The sequence below is a fragment of the Aplidium turbinatum genome, chromosome 2 (genome assembly GCF_918807975.1).
Source record: "Aplidium turbinatum chromosome 2, kaAplTurb1.1, whole genome shotgun sequence".
NCBI classification, from domain to species: Eukaryota; Metazoa; Chordata; class Ascidiacea; order Aplousobranchia; family Polyclinidae; genus Aplidium; species Aplidium turbinatum.
In genome coordinates this window covers 10,841,059-10,863,740 of record NC_137473.1, presented here as the reverse complement: position 1 = coordinate 10,863,740, position 22,682 = coordinate 10,841,059, and the positions used below count along the sequence as shown (strand labels likewise).

The 22,682-nt window shown below is 37.2% G+C and overlaps 1 protein-coding gene across 1 annotated transcript in view; it reads left to right on the top strand.

Moving 5' to 3' along the window:
* The first annotated feature begins 1,622 nt into the window (after positions 1 to 1,622).
* LOC145788183 (sodium- and chloride-dependent GABA transporter 3-like) overlaps positions 1,623 to 22,682 on the top strand; it is a 48,451-nt gene continuing 27,391 nt past the window's right edge. The window contains exons 1-8 of the mRNA XM_082599871.1: positions 1,623 to 1,659; positions 2,200 to 2,306; positions 3,133 to 3,263; positions 4,157 to 4,283; positions 4,920 to 5,058; positions 5,728 to 5,863; positions 6,057 to 6,191; positions 6,805 to 6,908. Of these exons, the coding sequence (XP_082455997.1) occupies positions 1,634 to 1,659; positions 2,200 to 2,306; positions 3,133 to 3,263; positions 4,157 to 4,283; positions 4,920 to 5,058; positions 5,728 to 5,863; positions 6,057 to 6,191; positions 6,805 to 6,908 (905 nt within the window). The 5' untranslated portion in view covers positions 1,623 to 1,633. The remainder of the gene's footprint in view (positions 1,660 to 2,199; positions 2,307 to 3,132; positions 3,264 to 4,156; positions 4,284 to 4,919; positions 5,059 to 5,727; positions 5,864 to 6,056; positions 6,192 to 6,804; positions 6,909 to 22,682) is intronic.

The window sequence follows — 22,682 nt, the reverse complement described above, 5'->3', positions numbered from 1 at the left end:
AGCGATAGACACCGGTGTTTCGCCCATAAGACTGGGCTCATCAGTAGCGTGTCATCAAGATAGCCACTAATTCCAAACTGCTCATAGAATCTCAGTATTATCTACAGTGTTAAAGCGCATTGGAAAGGGCTGATAAGTGGGTAGAAACCAAGAAAGAAATTTAACAAACTTAAATAATAAAAATATTACAACTTGAGCCCTATGCGCTATACGTTGCGTACAATATTTCCTTTCCATTCAAACAGGTGACTATAGTGTCTACTTAACTGTGTTTACTGTAGCCTCTGGCTCATCGCAATACTGTTCACAAGGTTGCTGTTGTCTGACAATTTTTTTTCCAAATTGTTTTTTATTAAATATGACCTTACAATTTTGGTAAAGAGGTCACTTTCTTTAACCACAGACATATACAACCAAGCAACCACACGGCATTTAACATAATCCATTAAAATTGAACATAAACTATAAGCTACAAACGTTTTCGGCCATACACACGTTAGCCCTTATCAAGTAACACAAAAAATAACTGCTTATCATATCTACAATGAAAATGACTAACTGATCTACACACTGAATTGAAAAACGAAATGCAAAATGAAACGAAATGAAATGAAAATATGACCTTGCTTCATAATCATCATGTTTTTTCCTCGTATTAAAGGTCGGAAGTAATGCGATGTTGTTTACAAATTACAATCAAGAGCTTTTTTGAGCTACAATTAAATGCATAGGATCTACACCACAGACTGGTCACAAAGTGCTGGCAACTGTAACCTGTCGCAAAATCGTGTTGTGATGGCGCTTCTGATCTTGTGTTTCTGCTACTTTGCTCGAGGCTTTAATTGCTTAATCTGCTCTATTGGATGATCGAATCACTCCTGCTGTTTTACCGTCAACATTGCAGCTGCCACATTAATTGCTCGGAAGCGCAGCATGCTGTGGAGTGTGAACGTGTCTTTTATTTGTTAAGCTGCTTTATATTCTTTGAAGTTGACTTTATACACAGTTTATGAAAGCCTAAGAAAAGATTACTACTGATGGGTGAGTTCTGTTACAGGTTACACAGCTTATTTATAAAAAACAAATCTTTTGGTTGGTAAGTTTAATTTCACACAAAACGTACGGTAAGAACTGTTTGTCTGTTTCACCGAAACTTTCACCCATAAAAGATGACTAAAAATTTGCACATTTGTCTTTGGCAATTTTAGAAGCCCTATCGAAGCAGCGAAAAAAGGATTTGGTGCAATTGCTGTTGTTATTATTTTTTTTTTAATTTACTGGGTGACTTTTAAGTTCAAATAGGATACCCATAGGCGGCTAGGCCTATGAGGATTTATTAAAATCTTTGCATGTAGGCTAAATGATACTGGAAGTCCGATTATTAGGTTTTGGCTTCAATCGATTCTCAAAAGTAGCCTACTTTTTAAGTACCCCTCTTAATTTCATTTTTATTAAGTTGAACAGGTCATTTTGAAGCATTTAATAAATTTCATTTAATCGCAACTTGCTGTGGAACATATAGGTTAAAATCTTTGACTTCAAAATGCCTAAAATGCCAAGTTCGCATGAAATCATTCAACTAACACTTTCCGAAACGAAGGATGACAGTGAAAAGTGTTCGGATGATATTGATATGCAGACCTCTGTCAAGGAGCCCAGGTCAGTAGGTTATTTTAAAATTGTTATGCATTGGCCTGTGTTCAATTATTCAGTTCACTTGCAAACTACAAAGATGTGAATTTTTCTACACACTGATAAGTTTAAAGTATAAAGTGTAATCTTTGACTAGAACTACTGTAGATAGAAATTTTACAAGAATAACCAACATCACAAAAAACGCAGCCAGCTTCCGTAGCCCTGCATTATTAGAATCAGAAAATTAAGTTAAATTATATTAGAAAAAGATGCCGAAGAAGCCGCTTTCACGATGACGAAAACCTAAACAGGTTTCCGAGGCCAAGAAGGAAACTCTATCAATAAATTGTGCTAGTTGCCGAAACCACATGTATTTATTATCTTTATACGTTCAATCGCTCGGTTGTACATCGGGTAATGTCTTTTTTGCACAACTTTATTTTTCTGTCACACTAAAAACACGAAGCAGAGGATGCTAAACATGAATTGAAGGGCTACTTTATTGGTTATAAATTTGAGGTTACTTTATCGAAATATTTAACAATCGATACTGATCTTTTTCAGGGAAACTTGGGGTAGGAAAACTGAGTTCATCTTGGCATTAGTCGGCTACTCAGTTGGACTTGGGAACGTTTGGAGGTTTCCATATTTATGTTATAAAAATGGTGGAGGTGCGTATGGCTGCTGTTTCAATCGTGTAAAAAAACCTTGCAGTTTTTCTGTTTGTAATAGTCTACTGTAGGTTGCTTCAATTCATTCATGTTTAAACATGCTACTTTGATGCTTAAAAGTTACAGTAGGCCTTTTTGCATTTGATAGGCGCATACGTCACTCAGTACGTCACATAAGTCACACATACGTCATTCTAAAAGCATCTATGTTGCAAAAGACTTATACCTGAAGATTGGAAATACTTTTCTGGTTTTATGGTGATTCTTTGTCCGATGTTTAGTCCGATCTCTCACAGGCTTATATACAACAAAAACGTGATATCGGAGTTGAAAACAAGTCACCGACTACTTTGTCATCGAAAACTGATATTTCTGACTTAAAATGTAAGAAAAAAAGTGTGTTTTAACATTAAACTTGCCAAAGGAAGCGATGCGCCCGTCTGACAGCTACGCTTTTGATAAATAATCCCTATGTGGCAATTCATAAAGTAGTTCAGTCGGTTTGATGAAAGTGATTTCGCTAAACTGTTATTTTCGTTTGAAAGTAACTTTTCGAATAATTTTCCATTTCAACCAACTGTCTAAACTAACACTATGTCTGGAAATCTATTGGCAAGCTAAATCTAAACACTGAGCGTGTTGATCCTTGCGGTAACGCGTCGGAAATACAACGTTGTGTAAAATGTTGTCTATGGGTTGTTTTAATTTCTGTATGATCTCACCAGCACAACTATTCACATACGCAACAAGCAACCGGTTTATTCTCTGGATACACTCGATCCTTCAAACTTTAATTGCCCTTTCTAAGCGTTTTTTTTCTCTGCAGGAGCGTTTTTGATTCCTTACGTCATATTCGTCATAATCGCTGGCATTCCAATGTTCTTCCTTGAAATATCGTTGGGCCAATATACTCGACAGACTGCACTTGGAGTCTGGAGATTGATTCCTTCCATGAAGGTTGGTCAATAGTTTGAGGTTTAATGCAAACAAATTATTATTAACACCCTGCTTTGGAATTGTTACGTCAAAAATAGTTGGGCACGTGGTAAGGAGACATAAAAGTTAAATTGGAAAAAGAATGAGACAAATGGAAGTTGGGAAACGAAAGTAAGAAAGGCCAAAAAGAAGAGGGAGAAACTATGTGGAAGGAGATCTTGAAACAGTAGGAGTAAAAGATGCCAAATGCTGTTGACAGAGTGATGTGAAAGAGTGCGATCTGCACCGCGGCCGATTTTGATGTGGGAATAAAGCCAGAAGAAGAAGATCCAGATGTTTGCCTCTTGGTTGAAGGTTTTGAGTTTATAAGCGGAAAGAAGAGAAAGCAAATTTTGTTTTTCTCTGACCATATCACCTATAAATGTCTACCGGAATCACAGCCCCAGAGTAAAATGAGTTTCATATTAAAGAATTACTATTATTCTATTGAAGCTTTGCAATGAATGGAGAACAGACTGCATCGAAATTATTGAAGAAAAGCAAAACTTCGTTTCAGTCGGTAAAACCAAAATTCCACCTGAAGTCTTTGATTTTTGCCCGAGAATTCTGTGTTTGAATGGTCTCGAATTTAAGTTGTTGGTTTCGACCAATCTTCCACGTATTGCAACAGTTCTAGTTCTTTCTGTCAGGACAATCAGTTGCGTTTGTGAGCAACAATTATTGTAGATCTGACAGATTAAACGTGGCTAAAGTAGGCTATGCTGCATCAGCGGCTAGCAGTTGGAATGATATTGAACTTGAAGTTATTGAAAAATCAAGTCTGACAGAAGATTGGTATTGAATAACGTTTAATACTGAATCCAGAAATCTACCTACTAGCCTACTATTTCTTTTACATTAGTTATGTTTCATAGGGCGTCGGCTACGGCTGTGCAGTTATAAATCTGTTTTCTTCCATCTACTACGTGCTAGTCATGGCCTGGGCCGCTCTCTATCTTGTACATTCTTGTCTACCTGGACCTCTCCCATGGACGACATGCGGTATGTAAAGTTTGTGATAGACTTACTAGATAACTAGTGACGTAGCCACAAAGAAAATTGTAAGGAGGTAAAAGCAATTGTTTTGTAGGTTTAAATATTTGAAATAAAGAGTTTGTTTAAATATATAGCACTGGATGCAGCCAACGTTTAAGAAACGTTATTTAACATGAAATATACAATTCATTAGGCGTTGCAATAGCATTAAAAATTCATTTTTGGATGGAGAGACAAGATATAAATTTGAGAGAATGTCTGCTCCCCCAAGCCCCTTCCCTCAGTGGCTACGTTCCTGCTAGACAATGAGCATTGACATTGACATAAACATTTTGCTCTATCAGTCAAAAAGTGGCCTACCACTTGTCACTTACTCATCCTGGACATAAAGCAAATCTTGAGACGATGCAACTCCCAGTTGAGATCGATTTTAAACATTACCTCATAAAAATATGCAATTCTAGGCCCTTGTCGTAGGCGTATAGCGCACCCTCTTTTTTAATAAATGGCCAACACTGCAAAAACGTTTGTTATGACGTGGAAATACGTGTCACGATGATTCGTTTCTTCCCTTTGGTTTTATTTGGTTGGTGATGCCTACACCTGCAGTGGTGATTAAATATGTGGTTTTTAATATTTTAGGAAACTGGTGGAACTCTGAGAGATGTGTGAACCACTGGGACAAACTGGAAAACAACACAAGTAACATCACCTCTGGCAACGTGTCCTTGACAACTGTGATCTTGGAAAACTCAACTTCGCCCGAAGCTGAGTTTTGGAAGTAAAATTTTTGTGACGTTTTCTGTCGTAATGGTGTCGAGCATTACGTGAGCACAGCAGCACCAGCTCAGTGGCGAGTGGTTTCGGCTCTGATGTTGGTAGATCTGAGATCGATTCTAGGTCCGGTGAAACTGAACACTTTAAAAACAGTACCGATTGTTTTCTTTTGCATAACGCTGTGAAGATAAGTAGGGTAATAATAAGATGACATCGTGAATCTGATATAGAATTAAAAATAAGCCCTGTCGTTAAAAGACCTTAGCTGTTGTAGAGCGACAATAAATAAAACTATAACATTGTTGTTACTTGAGCACAGCTGATTAAAACCTTCATAAGTCGTCGGCTGCATAGCCGAGGGGTGAGAGGCCTGGTATTATGTGCAAAAGGACGTGAGTTCTACACCACTCAAGAGCATGCTGCTGTGTCTCTGGCAGGACATTTAAAGACATACCTGAAGGTGGACACAAAAATTGACTTCCGTGTCTTCCTGTCTACTTAGGCTAAATCTTCAACCCCCGGGTGTACTGTAAGCCTGGTAATGACAAAAAAAATTAGGAAAGTCTTCACCCTTCAATAGTTACATGTACAACTGACACATGGAATTTTGTTATACATTTCTTTGAATTCTTGTTCTTATGTTCAGCTTAAAACCAACATTTTTTGTATTCAGTGATTATGTACTGCGCCGGTCTGGTGGTCTTGCAGACATGGGTGGTCTGGAAAACTGGCCTCTAGTTCTTTGCTTCATTGGTTCATGGATTGTCATTTATTTTTGCATATTCAAAGGAGTACGCTCTAGCGGCAAGGTGGGGCTGACTTTTTGTATTTTGTTGTTATCTTTATTTCAAACTTAAACTCATAATGGTGGACAGAAAGTTACAAGTAAGATTTCACGCGCTTCTCCCTGCACACTGCACAGGAAAGACAATGTACAAACATGCTACTGAAGTATGAAAACATGTAACAAACCTAACTCAAATTGTTACTAATGTTGTACAGGTTGTTTACGTGTCAGCAACTTTTCCATACATTATGCTATTTGTGCTTCTGGTTCGAGGTCTCACTCTTGATGGGGCGATGAATGGCGTGGCATATCTCTTGAAGCCAAACTTTACAAAGCTCACTGAACCTCAGGTGAAGACACATTATTCTTTAAGCTCAAGTGATGTATGCAATGAATCGAGGATAAAACCGTTCATCTGAGAATACACTTTCCACAATAGAAAGGTTTTTGTCACATCCAGCTTATGTCTGGTCATTGAAGATTTGGTCACGGTTTGGCTTAATTCAAGAAACGACAAAAACACACACAAACAGAATCCTATCTTTGTGTCTACTCTACCTATGTCTAAACTATCCACCTTCAAATAAGTACGGTAACTAATTAATTATCTTTTCAAAACAAAAGTTATAAAAGCGACAGAACGATAGATAAAGGATTTTGTTTGCCATCCATTGAGATTACTTAGCTGTAGGCTAGGTAGTAGTGTAAAATGCTCAATGACATGCTTACATGTGACAAGGAAGGACTTCCTGGCCTTTCGTTCTCTATAGTCTATGCTATGTCTTCAATTTTAAGGCATAAGCATGGATAGGAAAAACACATGTTTGTTGAAGTAAAATGCATTCTTCCAAGTGAAGGCTAATAAGTAAGTTGCACACAACAAGAAAACCTATTTTAACACGTTTTGGATGCTTTGTTTCTATGAATGCCAAGTGAAATAAACCAAAACTTTTGCATTGACAGGTCTGGGTTGAAGCCGGGGGCCAAATCTTTTTCTCATACGGAATATGTTTCACTGTTCTAATTACATTCGGAAGCTACAACAAGTTTAACAACAACTGCTACAAGTAAGATATGGCAGTTTTTTGTTTGTGTTGAACAAGATGTACCGATTGTTACTTTAAGAATTCGGTAATTAAACACCATAATCAGCTTATCACTTTTTGTTGTAACATGTCTACACAATGTTAGTGTACACCAGGGCTACTCAACTGGCGGACCGCTGTTCGAATCCGGACCTTGTGGGTGTTGATGGTGGACCTTGAGCATTTGGAAGAATAACCACATTGCCACGTTTCAGGGCTTCTTCAAACAGATTTTTACTGAGAGGAAACAATTTTTACTGTGATTATGCTAATTGCTGGGGGGCTTCGACTCCCAGACTCCCCACTTTCTCAGAAATCCAATTCGAGTTACATTTTAGATAAAAAGTGGTTTGGTAGACATAGTTTAACTTTCGTGGTTACGTGTGAAATAACTTATTCACTGGACCGCTAAAAATATTCAACTTGTCAAACTGGACCTTTGTTAAGATTATTTGAGTAACCCTGGTGTACACAGTTCACTCTGAAAATCTCGGCCCACCCGTTAGGTCAATGAGTGCGCGCCCGACTCAAGATCAAGCATTGCAGGTTCGGCTCTCGGGGTGTGCGCTTAAGCATTTCATTCACGCATTTCAGAAGCGCTCTCCATTTAGCGGCAACTAGTGGATGAAATAGTTCCCCTGCAACAACACTTTAACAATCGAAAACTTCAGTCTGTCAATCTCAGCAACCAGCTTTGCGTCCGTGGTTCAAACTCTTTACAAGTATGCGAAACTGCCAGGAATAACCTATCAGAGGCTGAGTTGTCAGTCCGAGGATAAAAATTTAAAATCAACCAACAGTTGCATAAGAATCGAAATTAACTTGGAACTGCAAGGCGAACTGCAAGCAAGCTATTGCCTACCGTACAGTTCATGTCAGCTTCTAGAATGTTTTTTATTTTTTTGATAACTAGGCTAACCTGGTGTTATAACCTTATATTTGTTGAATAATCTTGCATCATTTATGTTGATAGACAGGCAATTATATTGGCGTCGACCTGCAGTCTAACATCAATCTTGGCATCGTTCGTAATCTTCAGTATCCTGGGTCACATGGCTTTAGTGGAATCCAAAAATATTACTGAAGTAGCAACACAAGGCAAGTCTTGTTCTTCTAAAATACAGCTTGAGTTGGTTATTCTACCCAGCACTGCAGCAGGCACTGCAGCCAATGGACTTAGTTGCTATCACGGGCTGTAAGATTAACATTTTCTTCTAAATGGCGAGGATACGGCGGTATTGATCATGTAGTGTGTTGTGTGCTATGAGAGACTGGTTCACATGCACAGTCTACTTCAAAATCTTTTAGTCATATCTTGAAAGGAAATATCCCAAATATAACGTAATTTTTTATGTATTTCAGGTCCTGGTCTCGTCTTTCAAGTATATCCAACAGGTCTTTCTTTGCTTCCTTTCCCAAGACTTTGGTCGATCATATTCTTTATCACGTTGTTCATGGTTGGAATTGACACTCAGGTAAGAGTACTTACCTCAAATATACCTAGGTTTTGTTTTCTTTGATTTATTTAAAAGAGAATCCAGGTAAAATTAAAAAGCAATCTCAGTCTCAGGATCAAGAAATAAAACTAAAAATACTTTATGAAGGACATAACTACATTTTTCTTTTACTTGTCTCATTTGTCGATAAATTTTATTGAATAAAAATGTTTCGGAGATTACAATCTAGCTTATATTGTCCAAACTGCGTAGAAATCTCAAGACATACAGTAGCTACTAAAGAGATTTATCTCTTGGCAGTGAATGCAGCTTTGTGGCAGATTATCTCGCCGCGAAAACGTGGTCAGAGTTCTACTGGTGTCAGTAGAATGTGTAACCAGGATGCTGAAAATCCCTCTGGCTTTCATAAGCAAAACTGTGAAAAAGGGAAGGCACAATATGTCAAATCGTCTGCCCTCGTTAGCTCAGAAGCTATGTGCGACTAGCATGTTGTGAGGTAATGTTTTGAAGGCCTCGCTTAGTGGAATGTTATTTTGTTCACAACAGGTCGATCGTCTTGTTATAACTCACTCTCTGTTGTGCACATAGACTGCTACACATACGTCTACATATAGCCAGGGATAACCCTAAATTGTAGCAGTTGCAAACAAAGTGGTCAATGCAGAAAGCAGACCTGAAACAATTATTGAAAAAGTATCATGAATAACTTATGCGCTACCTCAGGTTTCATGTGAGGTAACAATCATCAGGCGCAAAACTGATAAATAAAATTAAGGAGGAAAAAGTATACATGCCACCAACTGATGGAAAGCAATCAGGCAAAAGCCTAAAATATGGAGTCCATAATTGTTTACCGTAAATTTTTAAAAACAAGATTTTTTTGCTCAAGTGGACCACCAGTCTGAAAGTAGTTTTCAATGTCATTGAACGTAGATGATTCGTTTTTGTTTGTACAATTTTTATTTGGTTATAGATTCTGTGCTGGGCTTGTTATGAAGTTCTGAGCACTCTATTTAAAAAAAAAAATTGTAAAAGCAATGCAAGTATACAGGCTAACCTTCAGTCTCTATAGAATTTGTATGAATTTTTAGTGCTGATGACAATAGTAATTATAATATTGCGTGTTATAGCGCTATATCTATCGCAGAATGCACTGCTCCTCAGCGCTTTGCAAAGTAGGCAGTGTCAATGCAGCCATATTGAGGTGCAACTGAGTACATTATCTGTCCTATTTCGTTACATGCATTTTGTTTACTGTTAGTCATTTATAAGTCAAGTAATCGACTATTACTTTTCGACAGTTCGCTGGAGTTGAAGCAGTAATAGCAATTTTGGTGGAGAGATTTCCGTGGATGCAAAAAGGAAAATACGGAAGAGAGAAAATTTCTGCTTTAATATTATTGGGCTTGCTTATTCTTGGAGTTCCCCTTCTTACCAACGTAAGGCATCGTCAATTGTCATATTTCAATGATTTTACACATTTCATCTTTTATTCAACATTACAGAAACGTTTTTAGGCTACAGAAACATTGCAGATTCTGTTGTTGCGTTGCCGATTGGTGAGAGCCCTGGTTCGGAAAAGTGTCGATTTAACACCGCTCAAGAGTATGCGGCTGTGTGTATGGCAGAATACTTAATCTCACGCCTGAAGGTGCATGGACACAAAGATTGGCTTCCTTGCATCTAAATCTTCAACTATCAAGTATCAAGCCTAGATAAGACAAAAAAAATATGGATATTAGGCTACCGGTAGCCTACTTGTAAATAAGTTATCCCAGCAGCCATCCTATTAAAAATTGAACACTTCAAGAAACAAGTGATTACAATTTTTTTTAGGGCGGAATATTTTTGTTCGAGTTGTACAACATGTATGCCGTGAGTGGGATATGTCTTTTATCGTTTACATTCTTCGAAACTGTGACCATAGCTTGGATATATGGAATTGATCGTTATTTCGAGAATATCAAACAAATGATAGGATATTATCCTTCCGCTTATTTCAAGTTATGCTACAAGTTTTTTACCCCAGCTCTTACAACGGTAAGTATCCAATTACGTAGTGTTTTCTTGTAAATAATACTAACCCATTTCATTCACTGCGTATTACATACGAGTCGGTTGCCTGGCCGAGTGGTGAGAGCACTGGTTCAACTTTAGAAAGAATGCCGGTTCGAGACCGCTCAAAAGCATGCTGCTGTGTCTTTAGCAGAACACTTGCCTGAAGATGGGCACAAAGATTGGCTTCCTTGCCTTCCCATTCACTTAACCAAAATTTTAAACTACCAGGAAAAAAGCCCTTGATATAACGAAGAAAAGAACCCAGATATCTGCTTTCTGTTGCTCCTGCAACTTTTGTAAAAGTGAATTCGTTTTTGAAAATTTCCTTTTGCATCTACTATTTATTGTACTGTAAGATTCTACTCGTTGGATAGGACCTGGGTCCTGCATGATTTTAGGGGTCCTTAACTTTTCTAAGGGGTCAGGTAGTTTGAAGGGACCACCGCGTATTCTTTAGATACGGTGGACTTTTCTTAGAAATGTTTTGATTTGGGCTCCGATGAATTGATTGGTAAAGGTAGAAAGGTGAGTCCTGTACTTAAATCCAAGCATCGGGTGATAAGAAGATAAGATTTTCATTATACTAAGCCAGTGCTTCGCAACCTTTTTAAGTTCGCGACCCACTTTTAGGGCAATTTTTTCGTGCTACCCACAATGAGATGTGACCAAACAAATAAAAAACAAATTAATGAGACAAGAAACAATGTATCTACATGGAATTAAATATTATTGTGAAACTTGAGCTTGCATATTGGATATGATCGGATCAAGTCGGGGCTTGATAGGAGACAAGCTCACACGCAACGTAGCAATAAGAGTGTCCGTTTTTGAAGCGTTGTTTTTATTGCATTTTTTCGGTGGTGTGTGTCCTGGTGCCTCTCAAGCTTTTTTCTCATATTGAGTCATATTTTCTCATTATAACTTCCCTAGATTTCCTTTCTTTTCCATTTACTTCGTTACTTTTTTCTTTTCAAAAAACTATCCATTTTGTGACTACAAAAAGAATCAAACCAAGTTAAAGAGTATAAATAAATTACATTAACCCTTGTTTAGCCATTATTTAAAATGCAACCAATTGGACATAAAATTAACAGTTACATAAACCGACGTCTTTGCTAATGTTCACCTGAATTCACAAACTACTAATCTGCCTATGTAGCCTTACCTACACTTTCCAACGTCTAGGGGCGGACGTACTGAAATTGTTACGACACAGCACATCAGTAGTTCTAATTGTTACATATTTCTTGCATAATTGTTACATAATTTGTTGCGTAATTGTTATGTAATGATAATGCAATAATTTTCTGATCAAATAGAAAACTGTACTATTTAGAAAAGCTTCGCGGCCCATCTGAAATAGCTTCGCAACCCACCAATGAGTCGCGACCCACTGGTTGGAATGCACTGTACTAAGCCTTCGGCACTAACGAGAGTAGGGTAGCCAGTTCTTTTTTCTCGGCAGCCAATTGATTGGTACCAGGCCCATATTATTCTCTTACGGCTCTATGTGCAATTATTGTTGGGAACCAAACTTATAGCCTCCATTCTCCCTTTCTTTTTATGGATGTGACAGTGGATGCTTTCGATTTTCTAATTAGCGATTTTATTTCAGCTTATTTTCATCTTCTACTGTGTGAAGTATAAACCTCTTGTGCTCAATGACTACACTTACCCACCATGGGCGAACGCTGTTGGCTGGTTGATGTCTTTAGCGTCAATACTCTGTGTACCTGGATTTTTTATTATTTTTATTTGGAATTCAAGTGGATCGTTCTTTTCGGTAAGTGGTTTATGTAAGGACGTAATCGTATGAATTAGTTGACCTCTTTAGTTGTCATAATAAAGTTATGTAATTGATTGAGTTTTGCTTTTAGCTGCATGATCGTTGCTTACTTCACAGTGTAGATTTTAACGATCTGTTTTAGCCTGATGCTGCAAGTTCGCTGTGGTAATATCGAATTGCACTAGCTTTCGGAACACAGTTCCCTAGTCGTGTGCTATGACGAATCGTCATATTAAAACAGATCGTTAAAATCTACACTGTGAAATAATAAAGTTAGTTTAAACTAAGGTTACCGTGTAACAGTTTGGTTTTAATTTTCACATGTTAAATTTTAAAAAATATACCAGAGTAAAACATAGCGTTGAATTTTTGTAATTTTGTGTTGCAGAGAATTAAGTCGGCTTTGAATCCTGGGTCAATGCATATGCTTCCAAAATCTATTTCAGCAGATCTTTGAAAGTTTTGCTTGTTAAATGAAACCTGATTGGCATATACCACCTACACTTTGCATATTTATTGCAAATTTCATCTTGAACAGTTTGAACTCAATTTCATCAATAGTACGCTATGTTACTGCCATCTGAACAAGTATTCTCCAATGCAGCGACATTGCAATGATACATCTCTGTGAACCAGCTCTGCAAATTGAATGCAATTAAAAGAACAGTTATGACAACGATTTTATGAAATCTGGAGTTGAACATCAAACTCGAAATTCAATGACAAGCAAAGTCACTTTGAAAACGAGGAGCTTTTTTAAGAATAAGAGTTTTCAGATATACAATTTTTATTACCTAAATGCCTCAAAGTGTCATTTTGATCAACTTATTTGCAAAAATAACGTAAAAAGCATTTTAACTTAAACGCAAAATGGTTAAATCCAAAAAAATAAGCTGTAATCATGAGATTGCACGACATACTGACTTTAAAAAGTTTAACATTCAAATCTTAAGCCATTTTTTACCATTTGAACTGCAGTCTGCTTTTCAATTTAACGGATGATTAACTAAATACGTTATTCAAGCTCTTCTCAAACTATAACCTTTAACCTTTATCAGCCTACTTGCTTTTTGAAGATTAGAACACAATTATCTACATTTATTGGTCTAGAATCTAGATTTTATTGTCTAGATTTTTTTCAACTATTGATTGTTTTGTTTTTTCAAAGCTGATTGGATTATTGCTTGCCAAGCAAAGCTATTTATTATTCAACATAAAACTTGAAACTTTTATATTGCAACTAAGACTGTGTCTGTTGGCCACATTGGCCAGAGACTAAATTGTTATTGAAACATTCGTCTCTTATAGAGATTAGTTTCTTATTATTTTGTATTAGTCGGGTACCTTTATCAGTTTTTATTTGTCAATTACTGTATACAGGAAAATATAAGCACCACAAATCGTTTAAACTTACTGGTGTTGTAGTTCAGTTTTTGTTAATTCTAGCCAAAGGCTATAACCGTTTCCAATGTTTATAACTAGCGCTTAATTTCAATTTATAACGTTCGGAACACCATTTAATTGATGACTTGACGTTTTGCAATGATCCTAATAAAATAAGGTAAGTGGTTTTTTTCAGAATGAAAACCCACAATAGATGTTTGGCTTGTAAAATTTAAACCAGAAATTCCCAAACTTTTTCTATTCGCGTACCACTCCCTGGCGTATCATTAAGCTGTCCCATACAGCGTTCGCGTACCACATATGCTACATCTAAAAAATCTCAAAAATATACAACAAAAGTCAAGAAAGTTTAACGAATATGAGCAAAAAGATAAGTCATATTAGACTAAACATAAATAAATTGTTCAGCTGTCTCATAAGTAGAAGGCCGATAAATAGACTGCGCTATTACTGCTACGTGCTACCATCAGTAAGCAATATTGAAGACTAAAAAGTTTTGGCGTTTATGCTGAAACAACATAGAAAGCAGAGGTTCTCAAACTTGTGACAAACAACCCATGTTGATACTCATTCTGCTGCAAGCGGAGATAATAAGTGAAAAGAGTGAAGCAATAATTTGTAATAAAAAGCTAATCATTTCTATTAACAATAATTTATAATAATTTTCAATAAAAAGCTATTGAATAACCTCGATTAATTGTAAGAATCTTCGACGTTGCAGCAAGAAAAACCTTTTAGAAGCTATAGCGTGGCAGCTTCACACACCTGCAGAGGCTTCGAACAATTACGCAGCGTCGATGACCGAGATAAACAGAGTGGTGTTTCCGAATGTTGTTGAAGCGTGGTCTTTAAAATATTCCATCCAATAGATGTCATCATGACCATCTTGGTGGACAGATCAGTTGGATGGTTACTTTTTCTACAAACAAACTGCAGCAGACTGGGCACATGTTTGTGAAAGGTAACGGATGTTGGTAAATCAAATCGAACCGATGTTTGGAAGTTGGCAATCATTTAGGGCAGCGTTTCCAAAACTATGGTTCGTGGACCACTGGTAGGCCGTAACGATACAGCAAAAAACAAAAAAAATTAAAACATGCATTGTACACTGTACAGTAGGCTACATGCACTGTCAAATTTAATTTCCAATATGAAGACCAAATACGGGTCCAGACTTAACGTGGACTCTGACATACGAGTTTTCTCACGAATAGCTGCAAAAATGATGAATTATTGGGTAAGACACAACCCCATTCGTGCCAGTGATGTTAGTTTTGTTAATAAATATGATTTTATTTTTTACTTTTTAATCGAAGGTGAAACTCATGATTGAATGCTTCCCTCCAATTCTGAGAGCATTTTCAACAAAAATGTGGGTATGAATATTCCTGTAAAATGGTGCTGTCCGGTGGCATAGCAAAAGGATAAGATCATGTTTTCTTCGGCATTTTTCGGAAATAAAGCTAAGTCTCTATGTTTTGCTGTTGCTAATTCCTGGCTGAGATATTTGAATGTTTGGTATTGGGAAAACTCGCTCTTTTAATACAGTTTCGTTTAAAACTAGACAAACTTTGTTTTAGAGACATAAAGAGACTGAAAGCATCACTCTCAATATCGTGATGTCACACGGGTTGAAACCCCCACCCCCCCCTCCCCTTGGCTACGCCACTGGCTTTAGGGAAAGGGGGAATTTCAACAAAATACAATGATATGTAGATCTACATTACTCCAATTTTGCAAATACACTGTACATTGTGAATAAAGTTGCTTTCCTGTGATTTCCCAACCAGCAAGTCCAAAAATTCAAGTGAGCACTTGGGCCTATGGACAACTGGACATACCATGTAGGTTATTTATGAGTCACAAATGTGCTAACGCAAGTCAAATTTTTCATGTTTGTTTAATTAATTGCTTCTAAACAAGCCCCATCTCTTAATTTCAACTTCTTATTATTTTAATTTGAAAAAGAAAACAGGAAATATGAGCCCTAATGTGAGTTGAATCCGTGTAGCCCAGTTGTAAAATCATCCAAACATGGGAGGTAAGTGGGTAGCCCAATATGAAAAAAAAAATATTTACAAAACAAAAATGTTATTATTACTTGCGCAGTAGAACGATAACGTTGTCTGTGTTGTTTTTACACTACCAATAATTATTACTGTAAAGGTTTAAGTGAGATCTCATGTGGGTTTAGTCTGGGCAGCGCATTTGCACAACAACATTTTTACTTATTTAGGCTGGTTGAATTCCCCACATTAATTCAGCTTATTAGTTATTTATATTAATGCATCATCTGTTATCATGGCAACATAGGTATTTTTACTCATTCTCTTCTTTCACCTTCCCTTCTATTACACAGACAGCTGCTTTCATTATCTCTGAACTCGAAGTTTTTTGGCGTGAAGTTCGGTGGCGCATCGCATCCGTCTGTGACCCATAATTACAAAGGACATCAGTTCGACACCTATCGGAAGAATTTATTTTCAAACGTTTTCACACTGGGCTGCCCAATTGGGTAGGAACTCAAGCCCACGGACAAATATACCTGGGACCCAGTCGAGCTTCCCATTTGGGGCCCAACATATTGCCCGTTTCGTATCCAGATGCCTCCCAGTTGTCATTGCTGGCTGAGTAAGAAGGGCGATCGCTCCTCTGGATCCGCCACTGGTTCTAGTTGATCTACTGTAGCGTGTATGTTTGATGCAGATCATAGAGAATGAAGTTGTCATTTTTGTTGCATCAAACTTTACAGCTGGTGGAGGAAGACCTAATTCAAGTAAAATAGGGGGTAATAGCCTAAAGCAAATATTTGTGCCAAATTTCACGCAAGTAACTCATTACCTGGCAAAAGCATTGCCACGTCCTTTCGGTGGTCATAAAGGAGAAGACAGGTTGTTTGATTGATTGAATCTTTATCCTCGGACTGGGAAAGCTTCTTGCAGAGCTTAATCCTGGCAGTTTCGCATACTTGTAGAGGCTTTGAATCACTGACGCAGACCCGGACACCGAGATTGACAGAGAGAAGTTTCCAATTGTTGAAATCGTGTTGCCGGGGAACTATTCCATCCATTGGATGCCGCTGAATGGAGAGCAGTCCTTAACGTGCGTTGCTCAAGCGCACACCCCGAGAGTCGAACTAGCGCCGCTTGATCTTGAAGCTTCTTCGTTCCAGAAGTGACGCGCTAACCAATTGAGCTATCGGGGAGAATTTACCGTACAGTAGGCTAGAGTATCTATCAGGAATTAGTAAACCAAAAGGTTTCGACTGTGCTTCAAAAGTTGTTCTTTATTTTTAGGCTGTCCAACACGGCTACTTCCTTATGTTACAAAAAACATAGCTTCCTTGAAAGCAAACGAAGCTTGATTTTTGACAATGATATTTAATTTAAAACGCAATACAATTGAAACAAATATATTTTTTATACTGCCTGCTGTCGCAACAAAAACATTTTGAAACATGTTTTTTTTGTCTGTATATAAATGTGCGTTTCATTCAGTTCACTTCAGTTTGTCCTTGTTTCAGACCAACACGACGACAACAATGCATGTCAAACATAACAAACGTTAAGAACAAGGTAGAAACGACAAAACGGGAATATCAACGTGCTCGAGACCGAAACAGAATAATCAGTTTTAAATTTGGCATAGTCCCAAGACCTTTGGCCCCTGCCACAACCGGTCACATTTAGATTTATGTTATGTCTGCAAAAAACAAATTCTTTTGAATTTCCAAGAAGTTATTTCATTAATTTAAGTGTTCTTGAACTTGGCTGTTTTATTTCAATGCTCATAACCTTAAACAACTTTTTGTTACGGCTTGATAAACGAATTGAAGACGTTTAATTGCATAAATATAACTTTAAAAAATGTTGAAGAGACAGACAATCATAAAGGCATTCTCTATGCAAACCTTTTTGTACTTTTTCAGAAACTGGTTGACAACAAAGAACAATTTTAAAAGAAACGAGGCATAAACAGGGCATAACGTAAGCATTTTTTCTTATTTTTCATGACCATGAGGTTTGCGCAGACCGTCCACGGCTGGATGAATGTGTTACTCATGAAGTCATAAACTTTCTGACCATTGCATTTGAAATAGGCTAAGGTGTTTTAGACTTAGCCTACTCGAAATTAAGCTCAAACGACACTTCGAGTTGTTTTTGTCTTAGCATTCAGCAGGAATGCAAGTCTGCTCAAATGAGAAATATCAGAGACTTTTTACACTTGCAGGCTCTTGGACTAGGAATGCACAATTGCACAGCTCCCTATAGTTAGCAAAATCCCTTCCTTTAGGATAGATTTTTAAGATTTGAAAAGATTTTCAAGAAGGGTGGATTTTGCTATCTGGAATTATTGTACTTTTGTTGATGATTCACTGTAGTCTACTTTATTTCTTTATTTAATTTTTTTATTTTTATCAAAAATAAGTGCAAAATCCCAGAACTGTGAATCAAAACTAGCCCAAATTTCATCAACCCATAAAAATACCTTATTTTATGCTGCTTCGGAAGAGAACTGGACTAATTTCTAGCGAAAAGCTCATAACTGGCAATTTTATGTGCGTTTGGTTTTGACAATAAGCCTCGTAAAGAAAATGAGAAAAAGCTTCCACAAACTTGTAAAATCTCATTTCAATCAAATTGAAATAAAATTAATTTTCAACCAAAACGTGCTATAGTTCTCGAGCTTGACCTGCCACTTCCTAGTCTCCTCCAACATCAACAAGAGGAAGGTTGGATAGATAAGACAGGTAGATAAGCTTGAGGCAGGCAATAACCTTTTTATATATAGTTGAATGAGTTTCGCTTTTAGCAGCATGATCGTTGCTTACTTCACAGTGTAGATTCAAACGATCTGTTATAGCCTGATGATGCGGGTTCTTTTTGGCAATATCAAATTGCACTAGCTTTCGGAACACAGTTCCCTAGTCATGTGCTATGATCATTTTTTATATAGCCTAACCATAGATTACAATCTAACGCGGTGAGTCCCTTTGGTCAGAGTAAGTTCAACGCCTCCCTGGTAGGCATTTTACATGTAGGCCTAAGTATGGTGTGCCTGCTGAGAGTCTGGGTGTGTGGGCGGCTCCCGGAGCGTACGCACTATATGATATCAGGTAAAAATTCCATTTTATATGGAAAAGTGTAAGCTTGCAAGGTGTAGTGGTGTCCACCTTGAACGCTGGGCTTTGCGCAAAAAAAAACTCCAGCCTCATGGGCAAAACAAGTGTCTACCTCTATCAATTCTTCTTACACTCGACTGCCGAGAAACAAAAAAATTAAAATTAAAAAATATTTTTGTGGGTAAAAAATACTCATTTTACTATTTTAAGTTAGAGTCAATGGTGAGATTCAGCTTGCTCGCGCAAAATTGTTTTAGAAACTTTGAAGGACATTCGCAAACTGGTTGTTTACAAAGGCATGCACACTAATTGCACAGGTCTACGCTTTATTATATTGGGGCCAATTGGACATGATGTTTGAATCTCATCACTGGCTGGAGAATAATGTTTACTATCATTTTACCGCAAGCAGGCACTCCAGACAGATTCAGCGTCTTAAAACCATATCCACCTTCAATTCTTTTTCTATTCTATAGACACCACACATTCCAATTGTTATTATTGTGGCTCCATAGAATAGCTTTGAAAGAAATAACAGCTACCATACTCCCATCACAAGAATGTCATTTGGGATTACTTTTTGTTCTCATGTTGATTCAACGTCTGATGTTGAATCGACGTTGAATAAATGCAAAAGAAGCGATTTTAGTGATTTGAAAAACAGCCACGTGTCAAGTCAACGTCAAATCTTTGTGCTTGCTTGAGTGAGCAGGGAACAGATGATGACGTAGTTGCAACATGAGTGGTAAAAAGATATGCCGTTCTTTGATTGTAAAAAAATTATTGCCCTCTATTGGTGCTAAAAAGAAAAAAGCTTTATGTAAGCCAACATATGAGTAACCGCACTCGAGTCTCTTGTTTACTGTTTGAAATAATGTATTTTTCACTTTTTTCTCTTATCTTCAACGGCATTGCAGTATATAATCGGAAAAATACTTCGTGCGTTATTTACTTTTAGGATTGAGGAAGAGTGCGCATTGTCAAGGTGCACGAAGCCTGAGTGAAGCAATAAAGTTTGTGTGTTTCTACGTTTACTTTCACTTGCATCAGATGAGCGTTGCAACTATTGCTAGATACAGGTAGTCTGTAGTAGTTGGGTAGTAGTAGGTAGTCTGTAATAGCCTACTCCTGATGAACAACCAATAAGTTTCAGTATTCGAAAAGAAAAAGATTGGGGAATTAATAAGTGTCTGGTACTTAGGGTTACGTGGTTTCTGTAAGATGCCTTGCAAAATAGTGACGAAACATCCCTTTGTTTTTGGTTTAATTAATTCAAATTAAACGATTTCGTTTTGATAAGTTTTCGAAATATGTTCTGAACAGTCGTAAGGTAAAGTGACTGTATCAAAGTCTATTGGTTAAACTTAAAGCAATAACCAGTTTTAATCTTTACTTTACCGTCTGTCTGGTAAGAGTTAAACACCTTTAAATTTTAGTATAAATATTGTAATTTATTTGGTGCGATGGGGGGTCGTTATGTCCTTCTGATCAACTTAAAAAACGAACACCAGTAGAGAAAGAACTACTAGGCTAAATTAAAAATGAACATTTTTCTTCTAGTGAAATATGTGAATGTCTCTTTGTTATTCTTGGGGCACCACTAAAAGGCTGAAATGGGAAAAATTCCCCAGCGTATATTGGCACATTGTCCACAGAAGTAAAGAATTATAATGCCGAGTAAATAATGCCGATGTAGAAAAGGTACAAATCCGTTCTTGGCGTTTATATTGTACACAGTGGTTCCCAAACTATCGGTCGCGGCCCAAACATCGCGCAAGGGTCGAAAAATGGGTCGTGCATGGACGATTCAAATCTTCCAAAATGGGACTGTTGCAAATTATTTTATTAAATGAACTTTTTTTTTATATATATAGTTATTTTAATCCCAACACCGACTAGGTTAATGATTCATACGTATTTATTTGGCTTCTCTTATCAAAATCAATTTTTGCTAAGCAGTTTTGTCACTTCCTTCAGAAAATCTCAGCAAACGTGAAATATAGCATACTGTGTGTTCACAATGCAATACTTCTGAACTATTTTTTATAAATTTGGAGTTCATTTTATCTGCCCTCCTGTCGCTGTAAAGCCCTATTGCGCGTTGTGTTATGAAATGTATCAAGCTAATCCAGAAAAAAACAAGTCAAACAGACATCTGCAGGCGAAGCATCCGGAGCATGCGAAAAACGAGCGTATTTTACCGAGAAACGTGACAAAATTGAAGCCGGCTTGACTCAACAATGAATTCAGCGCATTTACTTAGCCTCTCAGCAAGTAGAGCTATAGTAGACCTCCCTACAACCGGTTACCGGTATAAGTAATGAAATGGACGGTGATGCCTCTTAACCTCTTTTCTGGTTTCTCGATGTTATCGAAGATGAAAAGTTGTACAAGGATCTTTCATTTAGGATACAACCGAACGATTAAACATAATAGTCTAGGGCTCTAGGCTAAGTAAGCAAAATCATTCAGGTTGTCGATGTTTTGTCTACTGTATAGCAACCATAGATTGAAGAAATGATAGAGTACTGAAAATGTTTGCAGGTCACATGTTGTCTGTGTATTGGTTCAGGAGATGTTCACCAGACTTAGATTTGAGACGAGCTCAAAAAATTTTGGGAACCACTGTTGGACCACATTGCAATGAAGCCGGGTTAAGTAACAACAAAAAATTCAAGATGATTTATTGAGGCAAAAAAACCCCAGAAAATACGAAGAAGGAAGGAACGGTTTTTGTTGTGTTGAAAATAAAGTCTTGGTTCTGCCCATGAACTCTATTTAATTTTTTTAGCGTGGCTTCACTGTTATATTGTACAATATAGACACCAAAACCGGATTTCTGCTTTTTCCACAATGACTAGATCAGATTTCTGCATTTTCTATATCGTCATTAATTCTTCACTGCTGCGAACAATGCGCCATTTTAGGCAAGGGAAATTGCCGCATTTCCACCCTTTAGCGGTGCCCTTATTTTTCGAGCACTGAGCAAGGCAACCAGAAAAATGCAGGTGCAGAACTGTAAGCTATTTTAGTGCACCCAAAGTTTGCTAGTTTGTGTGATCTTATTGTTGAATAATTTGACTATTTAGTTCTATTAAGCTATTTTGCATGATTGTGTTTTCACCAGTAGCCTACTATTTAGGCTTACAAATTTTTTATGATTTTCTTCGCTTATGTAATATTATGTAGCTGAGATTAATCTCAATAACAAGAACGGTGCTATGTAGTTTAAAGGTTCTCAACTGTTGTACTTTCATTTTCCCTTTTATTAAAAAATAAATTTTCGATCCCCATTTTGATTATTCACCAGACATTACTCCCTTGAAAAAAAAAAAATATTTTCAGTGCTAAATTTACCTTAGTGGAGCATCCTTGAAAATAGGTGAATCCAACTTTACACTCTACAAAAAATTGTTTTGAGAGAAAGGTGTTGTAATGCAAATAACATAATGTTATATCTTACCAAATCATATACAGTATAGTGGAAATGAATGGGAGTCCCTAACTGGAGCAGGTCAAATGATAAGATGAAATGGACACTTTCCAAATTCTATGCCATAGAAATTGTCACAATCAATGTGCAAGGCTTCGCGACGGGCTGCTTTGTAGCCTATCTTGACCGAACGTGCTGCTTTAATTGTGGAATTCTTGAGCGATATGTTATTATCGGTTACTGTCCTGTAGTGACCTCTGATTGCAAAATCTCTATTATGTGACGTATTTCCAGAACATTCTACTGCTACGTACAAATCTGGAAGCTTCTTTAGCTTGCTTCTCACATTTTACCAGATGTAAGGTTTTATGGTTTCACAAAGATGTTTACGTGTAGTGCAACTTGACAGAACAATGAGTTGATTATGAGAGATTATTATTGTAGTAGTGGTAGTTGGTAACAGACGCAAAGATTATTGTTGATCGAGAGTTGAAGT